This window comes from Gorilla gorilla, chromosome 1 (assembly GCF_029281585.2).
Source record: "Gorilla gorilla gorilla isolate KB3781 chromosome 1, NHGRI_mGorGor1-v2.1_pri, whole genome shotgun sequence".
NCBI classification, from domain to species: domain Eukaryota; kingdom Metazoa; phylum Chordata; class Mammalia; order Primates; family Hominidae; genus Gorilla; species Gorilla gorilla.
This window is the reverse complement of record NC_073224.2, coordinates 129,225,741-129,249,335: the sequence shown is the minus strand read 5'-3', so window position 1 is coordinate 129,249,335 and position 23,595 is coordinate 129,225,741. Positions and strand designations below refer to the sequence as shown.

Sequence of the window (23,595 nt, the reverse complement as noted above, 5' to 3'; positions counted from 1 at the left end):
TAAAATGAGGTCTCCAAAATCCAAAGCATCAAAGTTCTCAGTTAGTGGTCAGGGCTGCAAAGTGCCATAATTTTTCACTTTGGAAGGTATATCTTGAGAATATTGAGTGTATGAGACAAGTTAAAAGGTCATGCAGCCAGACGCGGTGGCTCACGCCTGTAATCCCAGCACTTAGGGAAGCTGAGGTAGGCGGATCATGAGGTCAGGAGTTCAAGACCAGCCTGGCCAATATGGTGAAACCCCATCTCTACTAAAAATACAAAAATTAGTGGGGCATCGTGGTGCCCTCCTGCAGTCCCAGCTACTTGGGAGGCTGAGGCAGCAGAATCGCTTGAACCCTGAAGGCGGAGGTTGCAGTGAGCTGAGTTGGCGCGACTGCATCCAGCCTTGGCAACACCGCGAGACTCTGTCTCTTAAAAAAAATAAAAAAATAAAAATAAAAAAAATTTAAAAGTTCGTGATTAACACCTCTGTTAGCCTCTGATCTTTATAATAATTATCATACACACACAAACCAAACACCACACATAGAGGAAACAGTAAAAGATTAAAGGACACAGCTAAAAATACATTTGTATTATTACTTCCCAAAGTTCTAAAATTATGAGAAGGGACTAGTGAATCTTTAAAAAATATTGATTATCCAACACTTTTTAATAACCACTATAATTGCATTGAAGGCTACTGAACATGCACATGTTCCTAAAATTTTTCTGTTATGGTGTCTGGTTTGCGAAAGGAACAACATTAAACATAGTTCCTTGGCAATTTCTCCCTCTTCCACTCTACTAATTGGCGTATGTGCGATGTGTGTTTATTGTAAAATAGGAATAAGATTCAGAGGTCAAGAATCAAAGTGAGTCAGAGTAGGAAAAACCAGACTCAAGCATAACAGAAGGGCAGAGCCTGTCAAACCCCAAAATTAAAGGGTAAATTTCAACACAAGTAGAAGTGGTTCAAAAGCTAAGGGCATCCTCATAGTTCATGAAAAGCAAGAATTCACGCAGGTAGCAGACTCTAATCTGCTTCAAGCCAATGTGCTATTCTCTTCGTGTTATTTATATCCCTCAGAATACCTCAAAGTTCCCAAGAGCAGTCAGTATTTAACTCTAAACTATATCATATATATGATATATTTATTATATATAATATATATATTTATTATATGTATAATACATATTATATATTAATTATATATTATATTTATATTTATTATATATAATATATATATATTTATTATTATATATTTTTTGAGACGGAGTTTTGCTTTTGTTGCCCAGGCTGGAGTGCAATGGCACTATCTCGGCTCACCACAACCTCTGCCTCCCAGGTTCAAGTGATTCTCCTGCCTCAGCGTCCTGAGTAGCTGGGATTACAGGCATGTGCCACCACGCCTGGTTAATTTTGTATTTTAATTTTTAATAACTAACGTGGAGAAGGGGTTTCTCCATGTTAGTCAGGCTGGTATTGAACTCCCATCCTCAGGTGATCTGCCTGCCTCGGCCTCCCAAAGTGCTGGGATTATAGGTGTGAGCCAACGTGCCCAGCCAACTATGTAATATTTTAATTGTGTAGTGATAACCCTCATCAAAAGAAGTATTCATTATGGTCAGTGTACTCTGCTTATTTACCACTGAAGCTTAACACACAATTGTTGAAATAAACGTGCATATTGAAGTACTTAGCTAGCTATTGAGGCAATACAGGTTTCTAGATTTACTCATTTTTTTCACTGTAGACACATGTCATGTGTGTCATGATAAACCCATGTGTGTGCATATATTGATTAAATATTATATTTCTTTTTACTTTTATTATTATTATTGAGAAAAGGTCTCACTCTGTCGCCCAGGCTGGAGTGCAGCGGCACAATCTCGGCTGCCTGCAGCCTTGTCCTCCCAAAGCCCTAGACCCTGTAACATAATAGAATATGTATGTTTCTAATTTGTGCAATATGGAAGCAGGAATACTACATAGAACTGTCATCTTTTCCTATTGCATTTGTTTTGGTGTGGAAAAATATAATAATTGGCTTCAGTCAGTAAGTCTATTTCATTCAAGAATATTTAAATATAATCCAAACCATCTTAGGTACATTTTGTGATACAAGAGGATGGTATCTTCTATTTGGAAATATAAAATCCCAGGGTCTCACAGTTTAAGTATACTTTCCAGGGGTATGTATAAAACAAGAATCCCACTTTACAAAGTTAATAGAAAAAAAATATGCTAATTGGAAGGAGAGGCTTCTGATTGAGGATAAAGTGGAAATTTTCACATACTGCTAATTACACTTTAATGGAGTAAGAAAAAAAGAATTGGAAATAGTACCCTATAAAACTTCTGAAATGAAATTACAGTTTCTCTCTCTCTCTTTCTTTTTTTTTTCTTGAGATGGAGTTTCGCTCTTGTTGCCCAGGCGAGAGTGCAATGGCGCTATCTCAGCACACTGCAACCTTCACCTCCCAGGTTTAAGTGATTCTTTTGCCTCAGCCTCCCAAGTAGCTGGGATTACAGGCATGCACCACCATGCCCAGCTAATTTTTTGTATTTTTAGTGACCCACCACGCCTGGCTGTCTCCTCTTTTTAGAATTAGGAGAACTGATTTTTTTCAGTGCTAAACTGGCACTGTCCTATGTTTTCAAGAAAGCAATATGGTGAAACGAAAGAGTCTGGATAGCATGTTTTGTTAGCTGGCATCTAGTTCTTTAAGTTCCATGAGTCTATTGTGTCTTCTTTACATCTCAAAAAGAAGAGAGAAGAAACCTGCATCTAATTACTGAAGCAGTTTCATTCAGCAAATGTAATTGCATCGCAGGCACATCTCAAATTAAAAATCTTGATCTTGGTATCTGTCACTTCCATTTTAAACTGGGACTGAATAACCTGTTTTACCACTCAAAATAATAGCCAGTGTCTCTTTCTTATTAAAATATGTGATCTTTTGCTTGATTACCTAATTATGTCACCTGCACCTTACATGAGGCAGATAGAAGAGTCTTCCAGTCTGCCAGAGCAGATCTACCAAACTAGACTGCACATACAAGTTAACTGGGGATCCTGATAAATTACAGATTCTGAGTCTGCTTTCAAACAGGGCCTCAAGTCAAGCTGATGGTATTAGTCCCAGGATCCCTCACTGAGTAGCAAGGTCTTAGAATTAAAAAGTGTGCAAGTATAAGGCCGGGAGCAGTGGCTCATGCCTGTAATCCCAGCACTTTGGGAGGCCAAGGCGGGTGGATCACCTGAGGTCAGGAGTTCGAGACCAGCCTGGCCAACATAGTGAAACCCCGTCTCTACTAAAAATACAAAAAATTAGCCAGGTATGGTGGCACGCACCTGTAATCCCAGCTACTCAGAAGGCTGAGGCAGAAGAATTGCTTGAACCTGGGAGGTGGAGGTTGCAGTGAGCCAAGATCACGCCACTACACTCCAGCCTGGGCTCCAGCCTGGGCAACAACAGCAAAACTCCATAAAAAAAAAAAAAGTGCAAATTTATAAACATGGAAACGTGGACAATTGTAAGCAATATTAGAGAACTGTAGAAAACAATTTTTTAAGTGATATGTTTAACCTATTTAGAATAAAACCCATTATGGTCCTAGGAATTTCTGGAACTGCCTTACTTGTGAGAAACATGATCCTAAGATGCCCATTTGTTTATCAGTACATCAATTTTCTCCTTCTTGAATTGGTATAATTATTTTCTTCCAAGAAGCCTAGCACACTTTTGTTGTTGTCATTGAAAGAGGGCATATAAGGGTTATGGCTGCTATTTGGAGAAATGCATTAGAAAATAAAAAGCTTGAAAAAGTTGTATTACTGAGAAAAAAGTTGAATGAAAATAAGAAAGATTAAATTGAAATAAATAATGAATCAGTAAAGTATGCACTGTTAAACACTTGATGAGATTTCCCAAGTATCGACATGCTGATAACTTGAAATAAGAATGGCAGAAAAGGTCAATCTGAATTCTTAAAATGTTGAAGGCTGGGAATAAGAAGTAATATATCACAGAATCTGATAGAAAAATTTTTATTTATTTTATGGGAGAAAATGGGAGACTAACAGACAATAGGAATAGGAAAGCATTAATAGAAATAGCAAAAAGAAGTGTATCTGCAATTATTAATATAATACAAGAGGACATTGTGTAGAGATATTTAAAGAAAGATTGATGAAATTTAGATTTATGGAGAAATATCCTAATAAAGACATTATTTATAATCAACTGTTCATAATTATTATATAATTCTGAAAGTTTTTAGGATATAAATGTAAGGCAGAATGATCTAATATAAAATGTATAAATGGGACAACATATAATTTTGCTTAGGAAGTTGAATAAATAAAGTAGTGATTTACGATTTGCATTAATATAAAAAAATTTTAAAAATCGTTTACATTTTGTTTGAAATGGATGATAAACAGGAAAAGAGTAATTTAGTACATTGAGTAATTTAGTACATTGGTCACCAAAGAAATACAAATTGAAACTATAAGATGCCTTCTCACATCTTTGTCAGATTTGTAGGTATAAAAACAGTAGTAGTTGTATTGGTTGGAGAACAGAAAGATGACACTTTCATATGCGGCTGATTAGAGCACAGATTGGTATATTATTTCTGAGATGCAATTTGAAAATATGTACCATCAGCCTCAAAGATGATTATGACCATGTGTCACTACTTTCTTGGAAATCATTATTAATGCATGTATAGATTGATGTTTACTGTAGTATCACTTAACATAATGAGTTGAGTACAACCTTCACTCCCAAAAAACACGAGGTAGGGGTGAACTAGTTAAATATACAATCACAATGAGCTATGACAAAATGCAGTTACTTAAAAGCACATTTATAAGACTATTAATGGCAATAAACATGATTTGATATAATGTTTTCAAAAATTAGGGGAATTCTAATCCCAGCATTGTGGTAGACTAAATTTGCTGAATCACTATCCTGCTATATGAAATCTACAAATACCAGATAAAATGTACATGTCATTTTTCAAAAGTATATTACTGACTTGAATAGAAATTAAGGTGAACCACATAGGCCAAGCATAAGGAGAATACATAAATCCAGAGAGGTATGCAGACCCCCAAACCAGAAGCTTCCATAAGGACAGTCCTGGCCCTAGTACCCTGAGCTTCAATTTTTATGACCACCTGGGATATGGGACAGTGTGAGACAAAACCTAGTGCCTGCTCAGTATAGCAGTCTTACAGGAGAAAACTGCTGAAAGCCAGAGATACGAAGGACTATAATTTCAGTGAAAGGATAAACTAGATAAAAACCTGTTCCTCAGGGGGAGACAACCAGGAAATTTTCCTGCCTCAAACTCGGTGCTATTTAGAGGAAAAATGAGAAGGCCATCTTCACATGAATTTGTGGTTTAAATTTTCACTGTAAGTATAAGTTAAAAAAAACCCACACATGAAACTGATAATTTATTTTATAGTTATCCCATGTTGGTATTACCACCAAACACAAGACGAAGGCAAAGTGTCTTTGGAGAAACCCACATTCAGCCCATGTCTCAAAGAATGGCCACAGGTAAAATTTCATCCAAAATGAGAAAAAAGTAAGACTCTTACAAAACTCATGAGGAAATAAACATCATGAGCAGAAACAGAATTATGCGCATAAATATTTCAGATATTAGGATGACTATATAACTATAAAAGCCGTGTTTAATATGTTTAAAAAATCAACGAGGTGTGCCAGGAATATAAATTGAGACAGTGTATGTATCTTATATTAAGCAGATTGAAACTGAATTTAAGAGATCTTTTAGAAATAAAAAATATAATGAAAATTAAAAACTAAATGGACGGGTTAAACACAATATTGGATAGAACCAAAAAGAAAATAAGTGAGTTGGAAGTTAGACTAAAAAAATTATGCTGAAGACAGTACAGAGGAGGAAAGGAAAATGGATATGTGAAATAGAGGTTGAAAAATTAGAGTATCTAATCATATCTGCAAAAGAAAAATTGAATTGGGGGAAGGTTATATTTAAGGTTATATTTAATATCTGAGGGCTTTCCGTCATTGGAATTTATTAATGTTCAAGGAAACCTGGAAAGTTTTCTAACACATTAAAGGAGCTTTAATTGTAAGTTCCAAATTCTTCTTAGAAGAAGAGAACCAGCAGGCCCAGACATTTTTACTGGTGAGTTCTATCAAATGTTTTCAAGAAATGGATTATTTCCATTTTATAAAAACAACTCCAGAATAAAAAAAGGTCCATTTGTTCGTTCATTTTATGAGGCCAGTACAACCTTGATAACAATGTTATATGAGAAATGTGTAAGACAGGAAAATTACATGCCAACTTTCCTCATGAACCTAACGGCAAACATTTTTAATTAAAAGTTAGCAAATTAAGTTTAGAAGTCTATAAAAAAGATAATATAGTATGAAAATTGTGTTTGTTCCATGAATGCAAGGATTTCTAACAATAGAAAAAAAAACTATGTATAATTCATCACATTAACAAGTTAAAGGAGGAAAAGCAAATCATCATTGTAGGAGAGGCAAAAAGTGAATTCAATAAAATAAAATATTTAACTTTGACAAATCTTGTTTAGCAAACAAGAAACAGAAGAGCTTTCAGTGTTTGCTTATAAATCAGAAACTATTCTTCATCTTTCAAGCAGAGGTGATTTAATACAGGTGATTGATTACACAAGTGATGGAAGCCAAACCAGGCTTGGTGAGTCAGCAGCTCATATTTAATATATTTATATATTAAATATTTAATTATACTTCAAAACTTTTATGTACACTATAATCTCATTATTGTTTACTACTATATGCAATATACAAATACAGAAATACAGAAATGTACCTCAGTTTGAAAGAGAATTTGAATATGAGGCAAAAAGATACCCCCAAATTATAGTTACATTACAAGAATTGAATTTAAGAAGGAAGAAGCAAATTGCAAGAGATAAGACCAAGCCTCTTTAGTAATGATCATTCTAAATCCAATTGGTATAAATTTAGGGACGCACAACTGGATTGCAGTGTAACTAAGAAAGTTTGTGTGTCAATAACCATATTTATCCTATGTGAAGAAATAATAGTTTCATAGGAGAAGGTTAATTGGCATGGAGTCTGTAAAAGAGAAGTTTGGATAGATGATTGAACTATGTATTTGTCAAATAATATCTAAAGGTAAAAAGATATCTAGTTCACAGAGGCGAATCTCTGATTTTTTAATTTGCATTAACAGAAACAACATTGGAAGGGAGTATATTAAGATTTTAATAGTGACTATTTCCGCCAATGGTTTCTGTTTTATTGTTTACTATTTTCGGTATATTTCCAATGTTTCTTAATAAGTGTTTATTATTTAAAAAATGAGAAAACAGCAATGAGTAATTCAGTAAAATAAAATTTTTCAAAATTGTGACTGCTATGATTATGAGCCAATTATGAAAGAAAGAGACACAGATAGAAATAGGGTGACCAATCTTTCAACTTACTCAGGAATGAAGGATTTTCTGGATGGGGGATTTTTGTTGCTAAAATCGGGACAGTAGGGGACATATTGGGACTGTGGAAAAACCCTACAGGGATTTATTTCCTAACTATGAATTTCTATCTTGGTCTAGAGACGACTGTTCTCATAAATAGGTAGAGTAGATGTGGTATTTCTGGAATGAGATTTAACATCTTTACGTAGCTTGCCCTATTAAAAGTAGACAAATGCTTGTGAGAGAATATCATATACTTTTGAAAGCTAATGTCTTAACTAATTCGCTGTGAGCAAAGCTCTTGAAGACTGTGATGTAACAGAGATTCCTAGGTATCAGTGAAGATACGGAGATGAAAAAAGGGAAGTTGAAAAAAGAAGCTGAGAGATAAGCATGGAAATTATTTTCCAACCTCATTTTTCCAATCTCCATTTTCCTGTATTGAGAAGTGAAAATATGTTTTCTAGAGATAAAGTTCTAGAAATGAACTCTGACATAGATATTTTAAAACCAATTTCAGAAACAAAATAATATGTGAACCTAGAGTAGTTGTAATTTATGTCCTTTTGTCTGTCTTTATCCTGTAGTTAAGTTTCCCTTGGGATCTCTTTGGGAAAATGGAGTACTGCATTTTACAAGGCAGGACTTGAATTTTCTTTCTTTTCCTTCTTTCTCTCTTTCTTTCTTTCTTTCTTTTTCTTCTTTCTTCTTTCTCTCTTTTTCTTTCTTCCTTTCCTTCCTTCCTTTTCTTTCTCTTTCTTTCTTCCTCTCTCTCTTTTTCTCTTCTTTCTTTGTTCCTTTCTTCTTTCTTTCTTCTTTTCCTTCCTTCCTCTTCTTCCTTTCTTTCTCCTTTTTTTTTTTTTTTTTTTTTTTGACATGATCTCACTTTGTCACCCAGGCTAGAGTGCAGTGATGTGATCCCCTTGCATTATGTTCTGTATCCCAGCTCATTTATTAGTGTGACAGTATTTCTATCTCAGGCCTGCCATGAGCAGGTACAGTGAGTGCCCAGTCTCTCTCTGCCCTTGCATAAGGGAAGGGGATGCTTGGGAGCCTGGTGGCCCAACTGAGCTTCCCCGGTTTCCCATCTATCCAGCTGCCCTACTTGATTGATGGGACTCACAAGATCACCCAGAGCAACGCTATCCTGCGGTACATTGCCCGCAAGCACAACCTGTGTGAGTAGATTTGGTTGCAAGATGCGGGGAGGGACCGTGGCGTCCTCCTCGGCTTGGCTGGGCTGTGAGGCTGAGAGAGAATCTGCTTTATGAGGGTAGGCGGGGAATCAGAAAAGGAGCAGATTCGCGAAGACATTTTGGAGAACCAGTTTATGGACAGCCATATGCAGCTGGCCAAACTCTGCTATGACCCAGATTTTGTAAGTCCCCCCAAGTCCCCCCCACCCCACTCCCAGTCTCCCCTTTCCCTGCAGAGTTTGTGTCCAAAATTGATTCCTTCTGGTGAGTTCTTGGTCTTGCTGACTCTAAGAATGAAGCCGCGGTCCTACACGGTGAGTGTTACAGTTCTTAAAGATGGTGTATCCGGAGTTTGTTCCTTCAGATGCTCAGATGTGTCCGCAGTTTCTTCCTTCCGGTGGGTTTGTGGTCTTGCTGACTTCAGGGGTGAAGCCACAGACCTTTGCAGTGAGTGCTACAGCTCTTAAAGGTGGCGCGTCTGGAGTTGTTTATTCCTCTTGGTGGGTTCATGGTCTGGCTGGCTTCAGGAGTGAAGCTGCAGACCTTCATAGTGAATGTTATAGCTCATAAAGGTAGTTCAAACCCAAAGAGTGAGCAACAGCAGGATTTATGGTGAAGAGTGAAAGAAAATACACTTCCACAGCCTGGAAGACAACCTGAGCAGGTTGCTGCTGCTGCTTGGGAACGGCGGAGGTGGGGAGCGGAGGGGAGGTGGGGGGGGAAGGGGGGGTGGCCTCCTTTTAATCCCTTATTTGGCCTCACCCACATGCAGATTGGTCCATTTTACAGAGAGCTGATTGGTCCATTTTACAGAGTGCTGATTGGTCCGTTTTACAGAGTGCTGATTGGTCTGTTTTTACAGAGTGCTGATTGGTGCATTTACAAACCTTTAGCTAGACACAGAGCGCTGATTTGTGCATTTACAATCCTTTAGCTAGGCAGAAAAGTTCTCCAAGTCCTCACCTGACCCAGAAGCCCAGCCAGCTTCACCTCTCATTTTGATCAGGAGCCAAGACTGTGGTCCTGCCAAATACACAGGTCCTGTTTTCTGTTTGAACTCTTTAGTGCTACTCATCCTTCAAGCTATTTCCTATACTGCCACCAGAGTGACCCTCAAACCCCAAAGTCGTGTCAAATAAAACCTCTAAATCAATTCCCCACCAATCTACTTATAGAATCCTGACTCCCAGGGTATGAATTCACTCTCTAGACAGTAATGGTTACTTCCAGAATCCTTTCCATCTCTGACCCATGACCTGTGCTTTGGGCCATCTCTCCCAGTGGTTTATATCATCTGCCTGCTTTAGGAATACACAAACTATGAGGAAAACAAGTGCAAAACAAAGGAGTAATGGCACCTGAAATTTTGGTGTCTTCCGAGTGCTCTCTTGACATACACTGAGATCAGCGAATTTTCCTAACAGACAGCTTAGGGGCAGCCAGAGGCTCTTTTACCCCCTCCTTTCTTCCACTCATCCTCTGAATATCTCCTCATCTTTCCAGAAACCACTCAATGTCCATTGTATTCTTCTGCTGCCCCACTAGGAGGAACTTTCTACTTCTTTCTCTGAGCTCCTTTAGTTCTTTGCATCCTTGATTCTGCTCATATCTGGTCCAGAGCCTACCAGGTGCTCAGGTGCTCCTGGGGCTGACCCAGAGGTTGTTGGGAGGTCAGTGGGGACAGATTTAGGGACAGTGTCACATTCCGCTCTGCCATCCCATCACCTCAGAAAGACTCCAGCTACCCAGTTGGAGTCTAATAAATGCTGATGTATCCAGCTGAAGCCTGGACAGTGACCCAGTTCCAGCTGTGGGGAAGATGACTGCTTGCCCGCGGCCAGCTGGGGCAATGCACAAAACTGGGAGGCCGCATCTGTGCAGGGAGCTTGTGTCTGAGGGTGTTGACAGCTGTTTTCTGCCTCAGGAGAAACTGAAACCAGAATACCTGCAGGCACTCCCTGAAATGCTGAAGCTCTACTCACAGTTTCTGGGGAAGCAGCCATGGTTTCTTGGGGACAAGGTAATGGGGGCGTGTGATGGGGACACCACAGATTTGTCATACTTCCTATATTATGGAGGTTTCAGCCCACATATCCTTGGCCTTATCCAGATCACCTTTGTGGATTTCATCGCTTATGATGTCCTTAAGAGAAACCAAGTATTTGAGCCCAGTTGCCTGGATGCCTTCCCAAACCTGAAGGACTTCATCTCCCGATTTGAGGTGATGCCCCCAGCCTCCTTTCTCTTTATGTCTCTTATTCCTTTCCCTCCTTTGTGATGCTTTCCCAGTCCTGGAGCTACACAAAGAATAACTCACATTTATGGCCATGTGCAGTGGCTCACGCCTGTAATCTCAGCGCTTTGGAGGCTGAGGGAGGCAGATCACCTGTGGTTAGGAGTTTGATACCTGCCTGCCTGCCCAACATGGCAAAACCCCATCTTTACTAAAAAAAAAATACAAAAATTAGCCGGGCGTGGTGGCGAGCACCTGTAATCCCAGCTACTTGGGAGGCTGAGGCAGGAGAATCACTTGAACCTGGGAGGTGGAAGTTGCAGTGAGCCAAGATCGTGCCAATGCATTCCAGCCTGTATGACAGAGTGTGACTCCATCTCAAGAAAAAAAAAAAAAAAAAAAAGGAGCCGGGCATGGTGGCTCACACTTGTAATCCCAGCATTTTGGGAGGCCAAGGTGGGTGGATCACCTGAGGTCGGGAGTTCGAGACCAGCCTGACCAACATGGTGAGACCCCTGTCTCTACTAAAAATACAAAATTAGCTGGGCGTGGTGGCACATGCCTATAATCCCAGCTACTAGGGAGGCTGAGGCAGGAGAATCTCTTGAACCTGGGAGGTGGAGGTTGCGGTGAGCCAAGATCGTGCCATTGCACCCCAGCCTGGGCAACAAGAGTGAAACTCCATCTCAAAAAAAAAAAGAAGAAAAGAATAACTTGCATTTATTGAGTGCTGGCTTCATGCCACGAACTGTACCCAGCACATTATACCTATTGTGTTGAATTTGAAATTTACAACATTCCTACAGGGTGGTAGAATTATCTCCCCCATTTTAGAGACAAAGAAACTGAGAATGAGAGGGTCAGTCCTTTGCTCAGGGTCCCAGAGCCAGTGGAGGCTGTGCTGGGCTCCCTGCGAGCCTCTGGATCTATGGTCGGCAGTCAGGGCTCTCCGTTTTGTGACAAAAGAAAAGCCTCAGGCCTTGTCCAGCCTGGGTTTCATAGCCCAGGACACTTTGGAAGAGGCAGAGCACTTCAGGACCACGGATGCAGCTGGCAATAGTAGGACTGACACACAGTAGCATTGATGTTCAATACTGAACCCACAGGCAGTATTCACAGCTACACCCAGAAACTTTGTATGATTGAACCCCCATGTGGGGAATCCTGAGAGCCAGGGCTGTGGCTGGAGCTGGATTAGGGTACATATGTGGGTGCCCCTGTTGAAGGAGCTTATGCTGAAATGCCCTGTGCTGGAGCACTTTCCTTCTCTACCTCTTTTTTTTTTTTTTTTGAGACGGAGTCTTGCTCTGTCACCCAGGCCGGAGTGCAGTGGAGCAATCTCGGCTCACTGCAACCTCTGTCTCCTGGGTTCAAGTGATTCTCCTGCCTCAGCCTCTTGAGTAGCTGGGATTACAGGTGTGTACCACCACGTCCAGCTAATTTTTGTATTTTTAGTAGAGATGGGGTTTTGCTATGTTGGCCAGGCTGGTCTCAAACTCCTGACCTCAGGTGATCCACCCACCTCAGCCTCCTTAAGTGCTGGGATTACAAGCGTGAGCCACCACGCCTGGCCTCTTCCTCTCTTTTTTTCCCTCCAATGTTCCAAGTGTTCCCCCTGTGAGATGAGTAGCACGCTGATTTTACTCCTATTCACTGACCTTCTCCTCTGTATGAGGCAGGGTGTGAGGCACAGTGGGAGATGCATAGATGACAGCCCCATCCTGGAAATGAGTGCAGTGAGAGGCCTGCAGGCAGAGCAGCCTGTGAAGTGTGTGCTGAACTTGTTTGAGAGCAGCAAATCCTACATTACTACAGATTTGGGGATTTGAGGCATTAGTCCAACAGGCTTCTGAGCCTTGAATCTGTTTCCCTTTTCCACTCCCCATCAAGAGATCTGCTTGCTCAGCTAGTTCCCATCAGCTCTGGTTCTGCGGTTCTGGTCCAGGCTGAGTGGCCTTGGAGTTAGGTAAGAGGTGGTGGGAAGGGAGGGATGGAGGAGAGCTGAGAGCTATGGCCCGTTATGTGCAGGGTCAAGCCTGTCACCCAGGCTGGAGTGCATTGGTGCGATCTCGGCTCACTGCAACCTCCGCTTCCTGGGTTCAAGCAATTCTCTGCCTCAGCCTACCAAGTAGCTGGGATTACAGGTGCCCGCCACCATGACCAGCTAATTTTTGTATTTTTAGTAGAGATGGGGTTTCACCATGTTGGCCAGGCTGGTCTCCAACTCTTGACCTCAGGTGATCCACCCGTCTCGGCCTTCCAAAGTGCTGGGATTACAGGTGTGAGCCGGATGTTTTTGAATACCTTATCTGGGCATTCAATCCTGGTAAGATTGTGCACAGCACATCTGAGTGTCATGTAGCCTGATCTGCAGCAGGGCTGGAGATGCCATGGGTTAGGGCACAGTGAGATTTTGCCCAGGTATTAGATGGAGAACTTTGGACTTTCTGCTTTAAGGGGAATGATTAGAGCCTAGTCTCGCCTTTGATTTTCTTGTGCACTGCCACCCCCCATTCCACTTTCATCCAGGTTTTACTGAGACACTGGGTGAGTGTGTTCAGAGCCCCTTTGTTCTGCTGGAGTTCCCTTCTGTGTCTCTATACCCAGACAAGCCAAGAGCCTCCCTGTGGAAAAGGAGACTGTGCAGTCAAGGAGTGACAGGGCCTGGTGTGAGGGGTGGTGGGGCAGAAGAAGAGAATTTGGCAGAAAGAGGCCAGAACTGGAGAGAGACAGAACCAGGCTACATTGAAGTTCTATTCCCCTTACTAGGTATTTAAATGTAAGGAAGTTGCTGAACTTCTGTTTCCCACATGAGAAATGGTGATAATAGATTCAGCCTTGCAGAGTAGTCGAGTGGGTTTTCTAAGCTTATGTTGTAATTTCTCTTGGGTACAGAGCACCGAGCACCGTGTAGAATCTTCATAAGTGTTAGCTGTTACTGTGGTACAACATTACTTAAAGGAAGTTGGAAGAGTTAACTCCGCAAATCTGGGGACCCTAAGAGGCTGTGTGATGCCTCAGCACTTGAGCCCACGTGGAAAGGCTGTGGCCAGGGCCCTGACCTGCTGTGTCTGCAGTGGGGTTGTCCCAGCCCTCATGGGCAGCTGACCTTGAGTTCTGGCCTTATTTTCCCCCCTCTCAGGGCTTGGAGAAGATCTCTGCCTACATGAAGTCCAGCCGCTTCCTCCCAAGACCTGTGTTCACAAAGATGGCTGTCTGGGGCAACAAGTAGGGCCTTGAAGGCCAGGAGGTGGGAGTGAGGAGCCCATACTCAGCCTGCTGCCCAGGCTGTGCAGCCCAGCTGGACTCTGCATCCCAGCACCTGCCTCCTCGTTCCTTTCTCCTGTTTATTCCCATCTTTACTCCCAAGACTTCATTGTCCCTCTTCACTTCCCCTAAACCCCTGTCCCATGCAGGCCCTTTGAAGCCTCAGCTACCCACTATCCTTCATGAACATCCCCTCCCATCATTACCCTTCCCTGCACTAAAGCCAGCCTGACCTTCCTTCCTGTTAGTGGTTCTGTCTGCTTTAAAGGGCCTGCCTGGCCCCTCGCCTGTGGAGCTCAGCCCCGAGCTGTCCCCGTGTTGCATGAAGGAGCAGCATTGACTGGTTTACAGGCCCTGCTCCTGCAGCATGGTCCCTGCCTTAGGCCTACCTGATGGAAGTAAAGCCTCAACCACATTTGCTGTGTGTCTTATCTTATTTGCTCCTGGCCATCTACCCAGACTGTCTGTCTGTCTGTCACTGCCTCTTCCAAGGGACTGGCTGGTGATCCTGGCAGTGGCTGGGTTCTAAAAGATTCTGCTGGGCATAGTAAGGCGCTTGAGAATTCTTGCTCCCATTCCTGAGAGACTCAGAGCAGGAAGCCCCATGAGGCACTGTGGAAAGGATGTCTCTTTCTTGGCCTGGATGTCCCATTCATTCATCCAGCCGTATTGAGTACTTTCCATAATTGCACAGAGCTTGTGTCTCATTGAATAGGACCCCAAGGGGGTGGAATCTCCATCAGAGAGAACCAGGGTCCCTTTTACCTTCTCCACTATATGACTGCATCACTTCTGTTAGGTCTCCAGGACCCAATCTCTATTGTTTTTCTCAGATGGCTTCCAGGTACCCTCTCCAGGCTTGCTGCACAGCTGTCATCAGGACGTTCTCTCAGGGTTTACTTCCTCTCTTTCCTGGGTACCTGTGAGAGAAATGTCTTTAGTCCTTGCATAACTGAAAGTGCCTTTACATGCTTACTGAATACTCTGGCTGATGATTTAGTCTGTTCTCACGCTGCTAATAGAGACATACCCGAGACTGGGTAATTGATAAAGGAAAGAGGTTTAAAGGACTCACAGTTCCACAGGGCCTGGGAGGCCTCATAACCATGGCAGAAGGCGAATGAGGACCAAAGTAATGTCTTACATGGCAGCAGGGAAGAGGGCGTGTGCAGGGGAACTCCCACTTATAAAACCATCAGATCTTGTGAGACTTATTCACTACTGTGAGAACAGTATGGGGGAAACTGCCCCCATGATGGAGTTTTCTCCACCTGGCCGCCACCCTTGACACCTGGGGATTATTACAATTCAAGGTCAGATGTGGGTGGTGACACAGCCAAACCATATCAGCTGGGGATAGAATTCTATGATGAAAACCTTCAGACCTCTAATAGATTTACTCACTTTTTTCTAGAATTGAGCATTTCTGGTGAGTAGGTCGATGCCAGTCTGACTGCATCCTTTGCTTTTTAAAAATTATTATTATTGTTGTTATTTTGAGAGGAAGTATTACTCTGTCGCCTAGGCTGGAGTGTAGTGGTGTGATCTCGTCTCACTGCAACCTCCCCTTCCTGGGTTCAAACGATTCTCCTTCCTCAGCCTCCCGAGTAGCTGGGACTACAGGCGCGCACACTGTGCCCAGCCGATTTTTGTATTTCTGTTTTAGAGACGGGTTTTCACCATGTTGGCCATGCTGGTCTCGAACTCCTGACCTCGTGATCCACCCACCTCGGCTTCCCAAAGTTCTGGAATTACATGCGTGAGCCACTCTGCCTGGCTATATCTTTTGCTTTTTTACGCTTTTTCTGTTTGTCATTCTGAGGTCTATAATTCCAAAGGCTGTGTGGGGATCTACAGGTTGATCTCTTCTTGATTCACATCCTTGCAGGAACATGCTAAGCATAGGCTTCCTCCACCCTGACAGCAATCTGCATTGCCTCTTGTTGAAGTAACTTAAAATCTCACTGGAGAGTGAACTGCTTCAGAGGAAGATTCTCATAGCTTAGCAGTTCCTAAGCTGTGATACCAGAAATAGCTGTTGAGTCTGTGGGTCATGTATTCACGCAAGGCTCAGCAGGGAGATCTTGTTACAAATCAACAAAGGTCTCTTCTCCAAAAACTGTATATCCAAAAATACAACTCATTAAAAAATGAGTCAGAATTTCAACAAGCATTTCCCAAAAGTGAATATCCAAATGGCCACTAAGCTCATGAGAAGGTGCTCAACATCATTAGACAGCAGAAAGTTAAAAACCCCTAAGATCCTACTGTATCCCCACTAGAATGGCTGACATTGAAAGGACCGACAATTATTGGTGATTTATGGAGTAACTGGAACTGTCATGCATTGCTGGTGGGAAAGCCACTTTGGAATACTGGCACTGTCAACTAGAGCTAAACATACATCTACCCAGGACCCAGAAATCCCACCCTACAGGAATGAGTCCTAATGGATTCCAAGAACCAGGTGTAGTGATGCCAAAAGCAGCTTTATTTTAAATAGCCAATAACTGAAAACAATCCAAATTCCATGAACAAATGAACTGTGGTTTATCAACATAATTCCATCATTCATATAATGGAATACTTACTCTGCTATAATGAAAATAAACGTGCTAACGCTATGTGCAAAAACATGGATGGGCCTCACAGACATATTGAGTAAAAGGATCCAGACAGGAGAAAGGACACACAATCTCATTCCACTTACACGAAAATCAGGAAAGGGAAATGATTCCATGGTATCAGAGGTCAGATGATTGGTGAACTTTGTGAGAACTAGAAGGTTGCCTATTGAAGGGGCCTGGTGGAGTGCTGTAAGTTTTCTCTCTTTATCTGGGAGGTGATTCCAGAAGAGTACACAAGTGGAAAAGCCCACAGAGTAGCACACTTAAGGCCTGTCCACTGTATCTTACACTTCAATGAAAAGCATGCATTAAGGCCTGTGCACTGCATGTGTATTACACTTCAGTTAAAAGCATGCACATTATTTGTGTGCTTGTGTTTGCTTTCCCTCATAAGATGTCAACATCGTAAGGGCATGTGTTTTTCTCTCTTCTTGTTCACTGATGTAACAGGTGTTTGCATATCACCTAGGACAGTCCCTGAGCATAGCAGGTGCTCACTGAACAATTATTAAGCAAATTATACGTTCATCTTAATGGTGTCATTTCAAATTCTCTTTAGATTTTTATTCATGCCTACTTCTTCAGATAGGTGAGACTGGTGTGCGTGTTTACTCTTAGATTCTACAGTTTTTTCTCTTTAACATTTTACTTCTTTTTTTTGAGACAGAGGCTCACTCCGTTGCCCAGACTGGAGCACAGTGGTGCAATCTCAGCTCACTGCAACCTCTGCCTCCTGGGTTCAAGCGATTCTCTTGCCTCAGCCTCCTGAGTAGCTGGGACTACAGGCATACACCTGGCTAATTTTTGTATTTTTAGTAGAGATGAGGTTTTGCCATGATGGCCAGGCTGGTCTCGAACTCCGGGCCTCAAGTTATCCACCCACCTCTACCCCTCAAAGTGCTGGGATTACAGGTGTGAGCCACCACTCCTGGCCTAACATTTTACTTAAAAATCTGTATATGGGCTGGGCGCAGTGGCTCATGAGTGTGATCCCGGCACTTTGGGAGGCCGAGGGGGCAGATCACAAGGTCAGGAGATCGAGACCATCCTGGCTAATACAGTGAGACCACATCTCTACTAAAAATACCCAAATTTTTTTTTTTGTATTTTTGGGCGTGGTGGAGCTTGCCTGTAGTCCCAGCTACTCAAGAGGCTGAGGCAGGACAATTGCTTGAACTCAGGAGGCGGAGGCTGCAGTGAGCCAAGATCATGCCACTCCTCTCCAGCCTGGGCAACAGAACAAGACTCCGTCTCAAAAAAAAAAAAACAACTGTATATGTTGGCAGTCTATATGCATGCCTACTTCTAATATTGATGGCTATCTCATATTAGTTCCTGTGGATAAACTATATTTTGCCTAGTCATTCTTATGCTATGGCATATGTAGATTTTTCTAACTTATTTATTTGTTTTTAGAGCAGGGTGATCATGTTTTGACTAATTCTTTCCCGTTTTTGGTGACTTTGAGTAGATCCCCAAAGCGCTTACTACAAGGTAAAGGGTGAGACTGGTTTAATGGTATTACAACGGATAATTTCATTGCTCTCCAGAGACAATAACTTAATTTATGGTGCCACCAGCAAGGTACACGGATCATTCTGCGCTATTTTAGACACTTAGGAGATCGCCATTTCATCTTATGATTTTTTTTTTTTAATAAGAACACCTTCACATTTTCTGGCTGGGCATGGTGGCTCATGCCTGTATTCCCAGCACTTTGGGAGGCCGAGGCGGGTGGATCACTTGAGGTCAGGAGTTGAGACCAGCCTAGCCAATATGGTGAAACCCTGTCTCTACTAAAAATACAAAAATTAGCCGGGCATGGTGGTGGGCACCTGTAATCCCAGCTATTCAGGAGGCTGAGGCACAAGAATCACTTCAACCTGGGAGGCAGAGGTTGCAGTGAGCCAAGATCGTGCCATTGCACACTGCACTCCAGCTTGGGTGACAGAGTGAGATTCCATCTCAAAAAAAGAAAAAAAGAATACCTTCAAGTTTTCTACCTTCATCTTTTTTGTTTATTGGTTGTGCATGTTTCTGCCAATGAATCACAGTCTATGAATCTACTTGTTTGTGAATCTCCTGTATAAAACTCTCTACCCATTCTCTACCGGTGGCTTAGTCATCTCCAGGAGAAAGATTAAAGAATGATCTTGTGGCAGTCAAGGCTTTTTCTCCCATAGGCACAATGTAATTAATTGTGATTTTGTTCTTGGTTTCCTGTGGCATAATGTGATGGTTAGTTAGTTTTCTGTGTCAACTTGACTGGCTAAGGGATGCTCAGATGGCTGGTAAAATTATTGTGTTTGTGAGGGTGTTTCCAGAAGTGATTCGCCTTTGAATCAGAAGACTGAGCCAAGATTTCTCTCAGCAATGAAGGAGGCATCCACCAAACTGTCAGGGCCCAGAGAGGAGAAAAAGACAGAGGAAGGGTGCATTTGATCTCTCTGACTGGGACATCCATCTCCGCCTGTCCTGGGACCTCCACACTCCAGGTTCTCTGGCCTTCAGACTTGATCAGGGACTAACACCATCGCCTCCCACCCCCACCTTTGTTCTGAGGCCTTTAGAGTCACACTGAATGATACTGCTGGCTTTCCTGCTTCTCTGTCCTGCAGCCAGCTGATCATGGGACTTCACTCCAAAATTGTGTGAGCCAATTCCCATAAGAGATAAATAAATTTGTAAATAAACACACAAATTTCCTACAGGCTTGTCTTAGTGGCGTCACTTCAAATTTTGAAGAACCTTGACTAGTACACATAGCAAAAAAAAAAAAAAAAAATACACAAGTGGGTCACCATCATCAATAAGTAAGTTTTATAAAATCAAACACAAGATACAACGCTGCAGCATATCTATTACCTGGGTTTTTTTCTATATGGAAAGCACTGTCTGAGATGCCTCACAGTAAACTCCAAGGAGATTTTGAGGGAAGATATTATCTCTTCTCCTGGTAAATCTCTCTCTTGATGATTATTGTTTTAAAGTCTCCAAAGATCAAAACATCTGCTTGCACATTTTGCTGATTCATTTTGGGTGAGGGTCTCTGGCACGCTTGGAAGGGTGGGTGAACAGTGGGAAGGGGGCTGCGTCTGGTGACTAGCATCACTCATATCCATGTCTGTGGCAGTCATCAGGTGCTTATTATATATTTGACTTTTGGCCACCCCTCTGGGGGTGTTAAATGCAGGAAGGGTCTAGTCAAGTCATTACAAGTTGGCAGTGACTTGTAGCAACTTTCTACACACCCTTCTCAGTCAGGGTGGATACCTTTTGAAAATAAGTTCAGTTCATCCTGCCTAGCTTTGCCCCAGCAGCTCTAGAAGAATTACCCGATGGTGCTGGGCTCAGGCTGCCTGGCTCTGGAGCAATGTGCTGAGAGCTGCAGGGGAGGCCTGCTGTCTGACTGGCAGAGAGAGTCCCACCACTCCCTACCCTGTACCCTGGAAGACCAGGCTGCCCAGCTTGTCCACCTGGTAGTCCATTTCCCTGCCCAATTCTCCTTCTCTCATTCCTGATGTGCAGCTTAATGTCTGCAGGGACTGCGCCCGCTGAGATTGTCTCTAGGTCCTCCCTTCTGCCAGCTGGTGTCCAGGGAAGTGGGTCCTCTGGCCTGCTTCCTGCCAGCCAGAATTTCGAGAACCTTGTTTCTCCCACTGCAGCTTTTGACCCTGTCCTGGATCACAGACTAGGGTTTCTTAAGGTCAGCCGTACAGAGATTTGGAGGGCAGAATTCTTTGTTGTGGGGCGCTGTCCTGAGCATCGCAGGGTGCTCAGCATCCTACCCATCCTCTACCCATTAATACCACGGGCGCTTCCTGGTGTTTACAATTAACAAAGTCTCCAGACAGACCTACATGTGCCCTGAGGGGCAAAATCACCTTCACTTGAATCACATCCAGTGGTGTGCTGGATGGATACTAGCATTAAAAATATTAATAATAATAAAAAGATTCATAATGTAGCTCATGTAGTTAATTCCTTTTAGATGGAACATTTACTTAAGTTAATAAGTATCATTAATACCTAACAATATGGGTATATGTATATGTAATTTTCTTGTTTACCTTTTTATATTGATCTAGCGTCAGAGTTTGAGAAATTGTAGAAAGATTAGAAACGACTCTGATTACCCTAGATACTAATGTTTCCACATGGGCTTTCTGCCCCCCAGAGTACCCTCTGCCCCTCTTTCTCCTGCCCCCGCCTTTCTGTCTCTGTCTCCCCCAGCAAGCTCCCTATGAGCACAACACCATTATAAGAAAAACACTATTTTCTTTTCTCTGAGGTAGCGTTCCTGATGTTTGGATTCAGGCTGATAAGTGACAGTGATTTATAATCATCCTTGCCTGTGTTGTCCTTCCCACGTTAGGTCATGTCTGTAGTTGATGACAATCTGTGTCATCCATGCCATTTTCAAAATTTTTGAAAACATATCCAGCCTAATGCTGAGGATAAAATGCCCTTTTGTGTTGCTATTTTTCTGTATCACGCTTTTTGTACTTCATTCAGAAGCTTTATCTCTTAACATGTTTTGGCCTGTTTGTGTTTCTTCCACTTGGTGGTAACATCAATTAACATAGAGTTTAGAAAAATGTTTCCCCAATTTAAAAAATCACTTGTACTACATTTTCTTTCTTAGTTCTGATTTGTATTAACTTATAATTATATTTTTTGTTTTTGTTGTACTAATGCTGTGTTAATTACCTAAGTTTTTTTTTGTTGTTTTTTTTTTTTGTTTTTGAGACGGAGTCTCGCTCTTTCGCCCAGGCCGGAGTGCAGTGGCACTATCTCGGCTCACTGCAAGCTCCACCTCCCTGGTTCATGCCATTCTCTGGCCTCAGCCTCCCGAGTAGCTGGGACTACAGGTGCCTGCCACCATGCCCAGCTAATTTTTTGTATTTTTAGTAGAGACAGGGTTTCACCATGTTAGCCAGGATGGTCTTGATCTCCTGACCTCGTGATCCGCCCGCCTTGGCCTCCCAAAGTATGGGGATTACAGGCGTGTAGTTACCTAACTTTTAAGAGAATAAACTATTACATATAACAAGCAAATTGGTTAAAGTTTCAATATTTCTCTTAAGGTAACTTATTGCTTCCACTTCTTTTTCCATCTCTAACTTTGTGCTTGTTCTACTTTCTTGAAATTCTAGTTTGTTTGCCTTATTCTTGGTATCACAGGCATATTGGAAAAATGTTTTCTCAATTCAAATTTGGTAGCATCTTCAAATGGTGATTTTTATTTTCTTCTTTTCAGATTGAAGAAAAGATTCTTTATATTTCAGATTTCCTAAGTTTACCCAAACAATATTTAAGAGACTTTAATACATTTCCATGAATTAGGATACATTTTATTTTGTCTGTCAGTATTTGTTTCTAATAGATTAGTTTTTAAAATTCTGACAACATGTTAGGTAGATTTTCTGTTAATTTGCCTTGAGAATGTAAGAATGTTGTCAGAAGAGACAGAAGGAATTATGAAATCCAGTCCAGAGGTCCCATTACAGGCCCTTGGTAAAGTGGGACCCAGTGCATTTTGACTGTCTGGCACAGCATTGTTTTAAAAATTAGAACTTTTCCACATTTTGCAGTTCAGACAGCACATACAAATGCAGAAGTCCAGGCCCTGTCGGGACTGAGTTTCTGTGTGGTGACAACTGGCTACAACCCCTTCCTTCTGAACACTTGCAGCTTCCCTCATCCCTGCTGCTCCTGATCCCCGTCCACAGACCCACTTTCCCCGCTGGTGTGATCCTTGTGGCCACTATGGCAGCTACTTTGGAGAGCCGCTAGTCCAGTCCTTCCCGCCTTCTGCAGAGCTGTACTCCTGCTTCTGAAGAAGCCACCTGGGGCCTGGCCTTCTTTCTGGCTCCTCAGAGTCCTTGCAACAGCAGGCACTACTTATCTCTCCTGCACTCAACCCCTCTCCCACTCCACTGCCTCTCAGTGTGCCAAAACACGAAGATGTGTCCTGATTTTCAAAATCTCTCCCCTGAAGTTCCCACCTGATATGTAGTTGGAGATGGGCAAATACAGTGTCCTTGAAGCATCATTTTATTCATAGTGCCTGGAATGTAGTAGGCTCTCGACAATTGTTGTTTCAATAAAGGAATGACCAAATATATTAATACTGTAAAAAGTAAAGTAGAGGTTCCTCTTCAAAGAGACTTTTCTCCCCATCTAATTAAGAATAAGTCGTAACTTCTCTTAGAAGCAAAATTTATTCAAAGACCGGTGCTGATATTCTGAAATATCTGCTAGCTGTAATAAAGAAATTAATGTACTTTATGTTCTTAACTCCCACAATTTAGCCTAAATACTTGCCCTGGCATGCTTATACTGATCCAAACAAGCATGAGGTCATAGCCTGTTCCTCTTCCTTATTTGAAGGTGTTTTTACCTTTCTCAGCATTCCACAAGTGAGTTCCCCCTTCCTTTGTTCTCCTCTGCCTCTGCCTCTTTTAAAAAGTTCTAAGTTGCTAGCCAATCAGGACAAATACAGAATGTGAGGCCCCGTTCCAGCCAGTGGAAACTGGACACAGCAGTAGGGTGGACACATCAAGTTATAAATGACCCTTTCTCCTTTGTTCAGTGTACTCTCGTGGTAAAACTGCTGGCGAGTGTACCCTTTCTGCAGAAAGTAAAAATGGCCTTTGTTGCAGGACGTCAGGGACCCCGAATGGAGGGACCGGATGGAGCTGCAGCAGAGGAACATAAATTGCAAATATTTCATTTTAATATGGACATTTATGAGTTCCCAAATTAATACTTTTATAA

General features: G+C 42.1%; 1 protein-coding gene across 2 annotated transcripts in view; it reads left to right on the top strand.

The window, feature by feature from the left end:
• GSTM2 (glutathione S-transferase mu 2) overlaps nt 1–14,604 on the top strand; it is a 1,178,915-nt gene extending 1,164,311 nt beyond the window's left edge. The window contains exons 4-8 of one of the 2 annotated variants that reach the window (NM_001367592.3): nt 8,589–8,670; nt 8,770–8,870; nt 10,613–10,708; nt 10,799–10,909; nt 14,064–14,603. In NM_001367592.3, coding sequence (NP_001354521.3) covers nt 8,589–8,670; nt 8,770–8,870; nt 10,613–10,708; nt 10,799–10,909; nt 14,064–14,153 — 480 coding nt within the window. In that variant the 3' untranslated portion in view covers nt 14,154–14,603. Of the gene's footprint in view, nt 1–8,534; nt 8,671–8,769; nt 8,871–10,612; nt 10,709–10,798; nt 10,910–14,063 lie in introns of those variants that run through there. The other variant, XM_055384775.2, reaches the window with a different exon arrangement.
• Nucleotides 14,605–23,595: the final 8,991 nt, after the last annotated feature.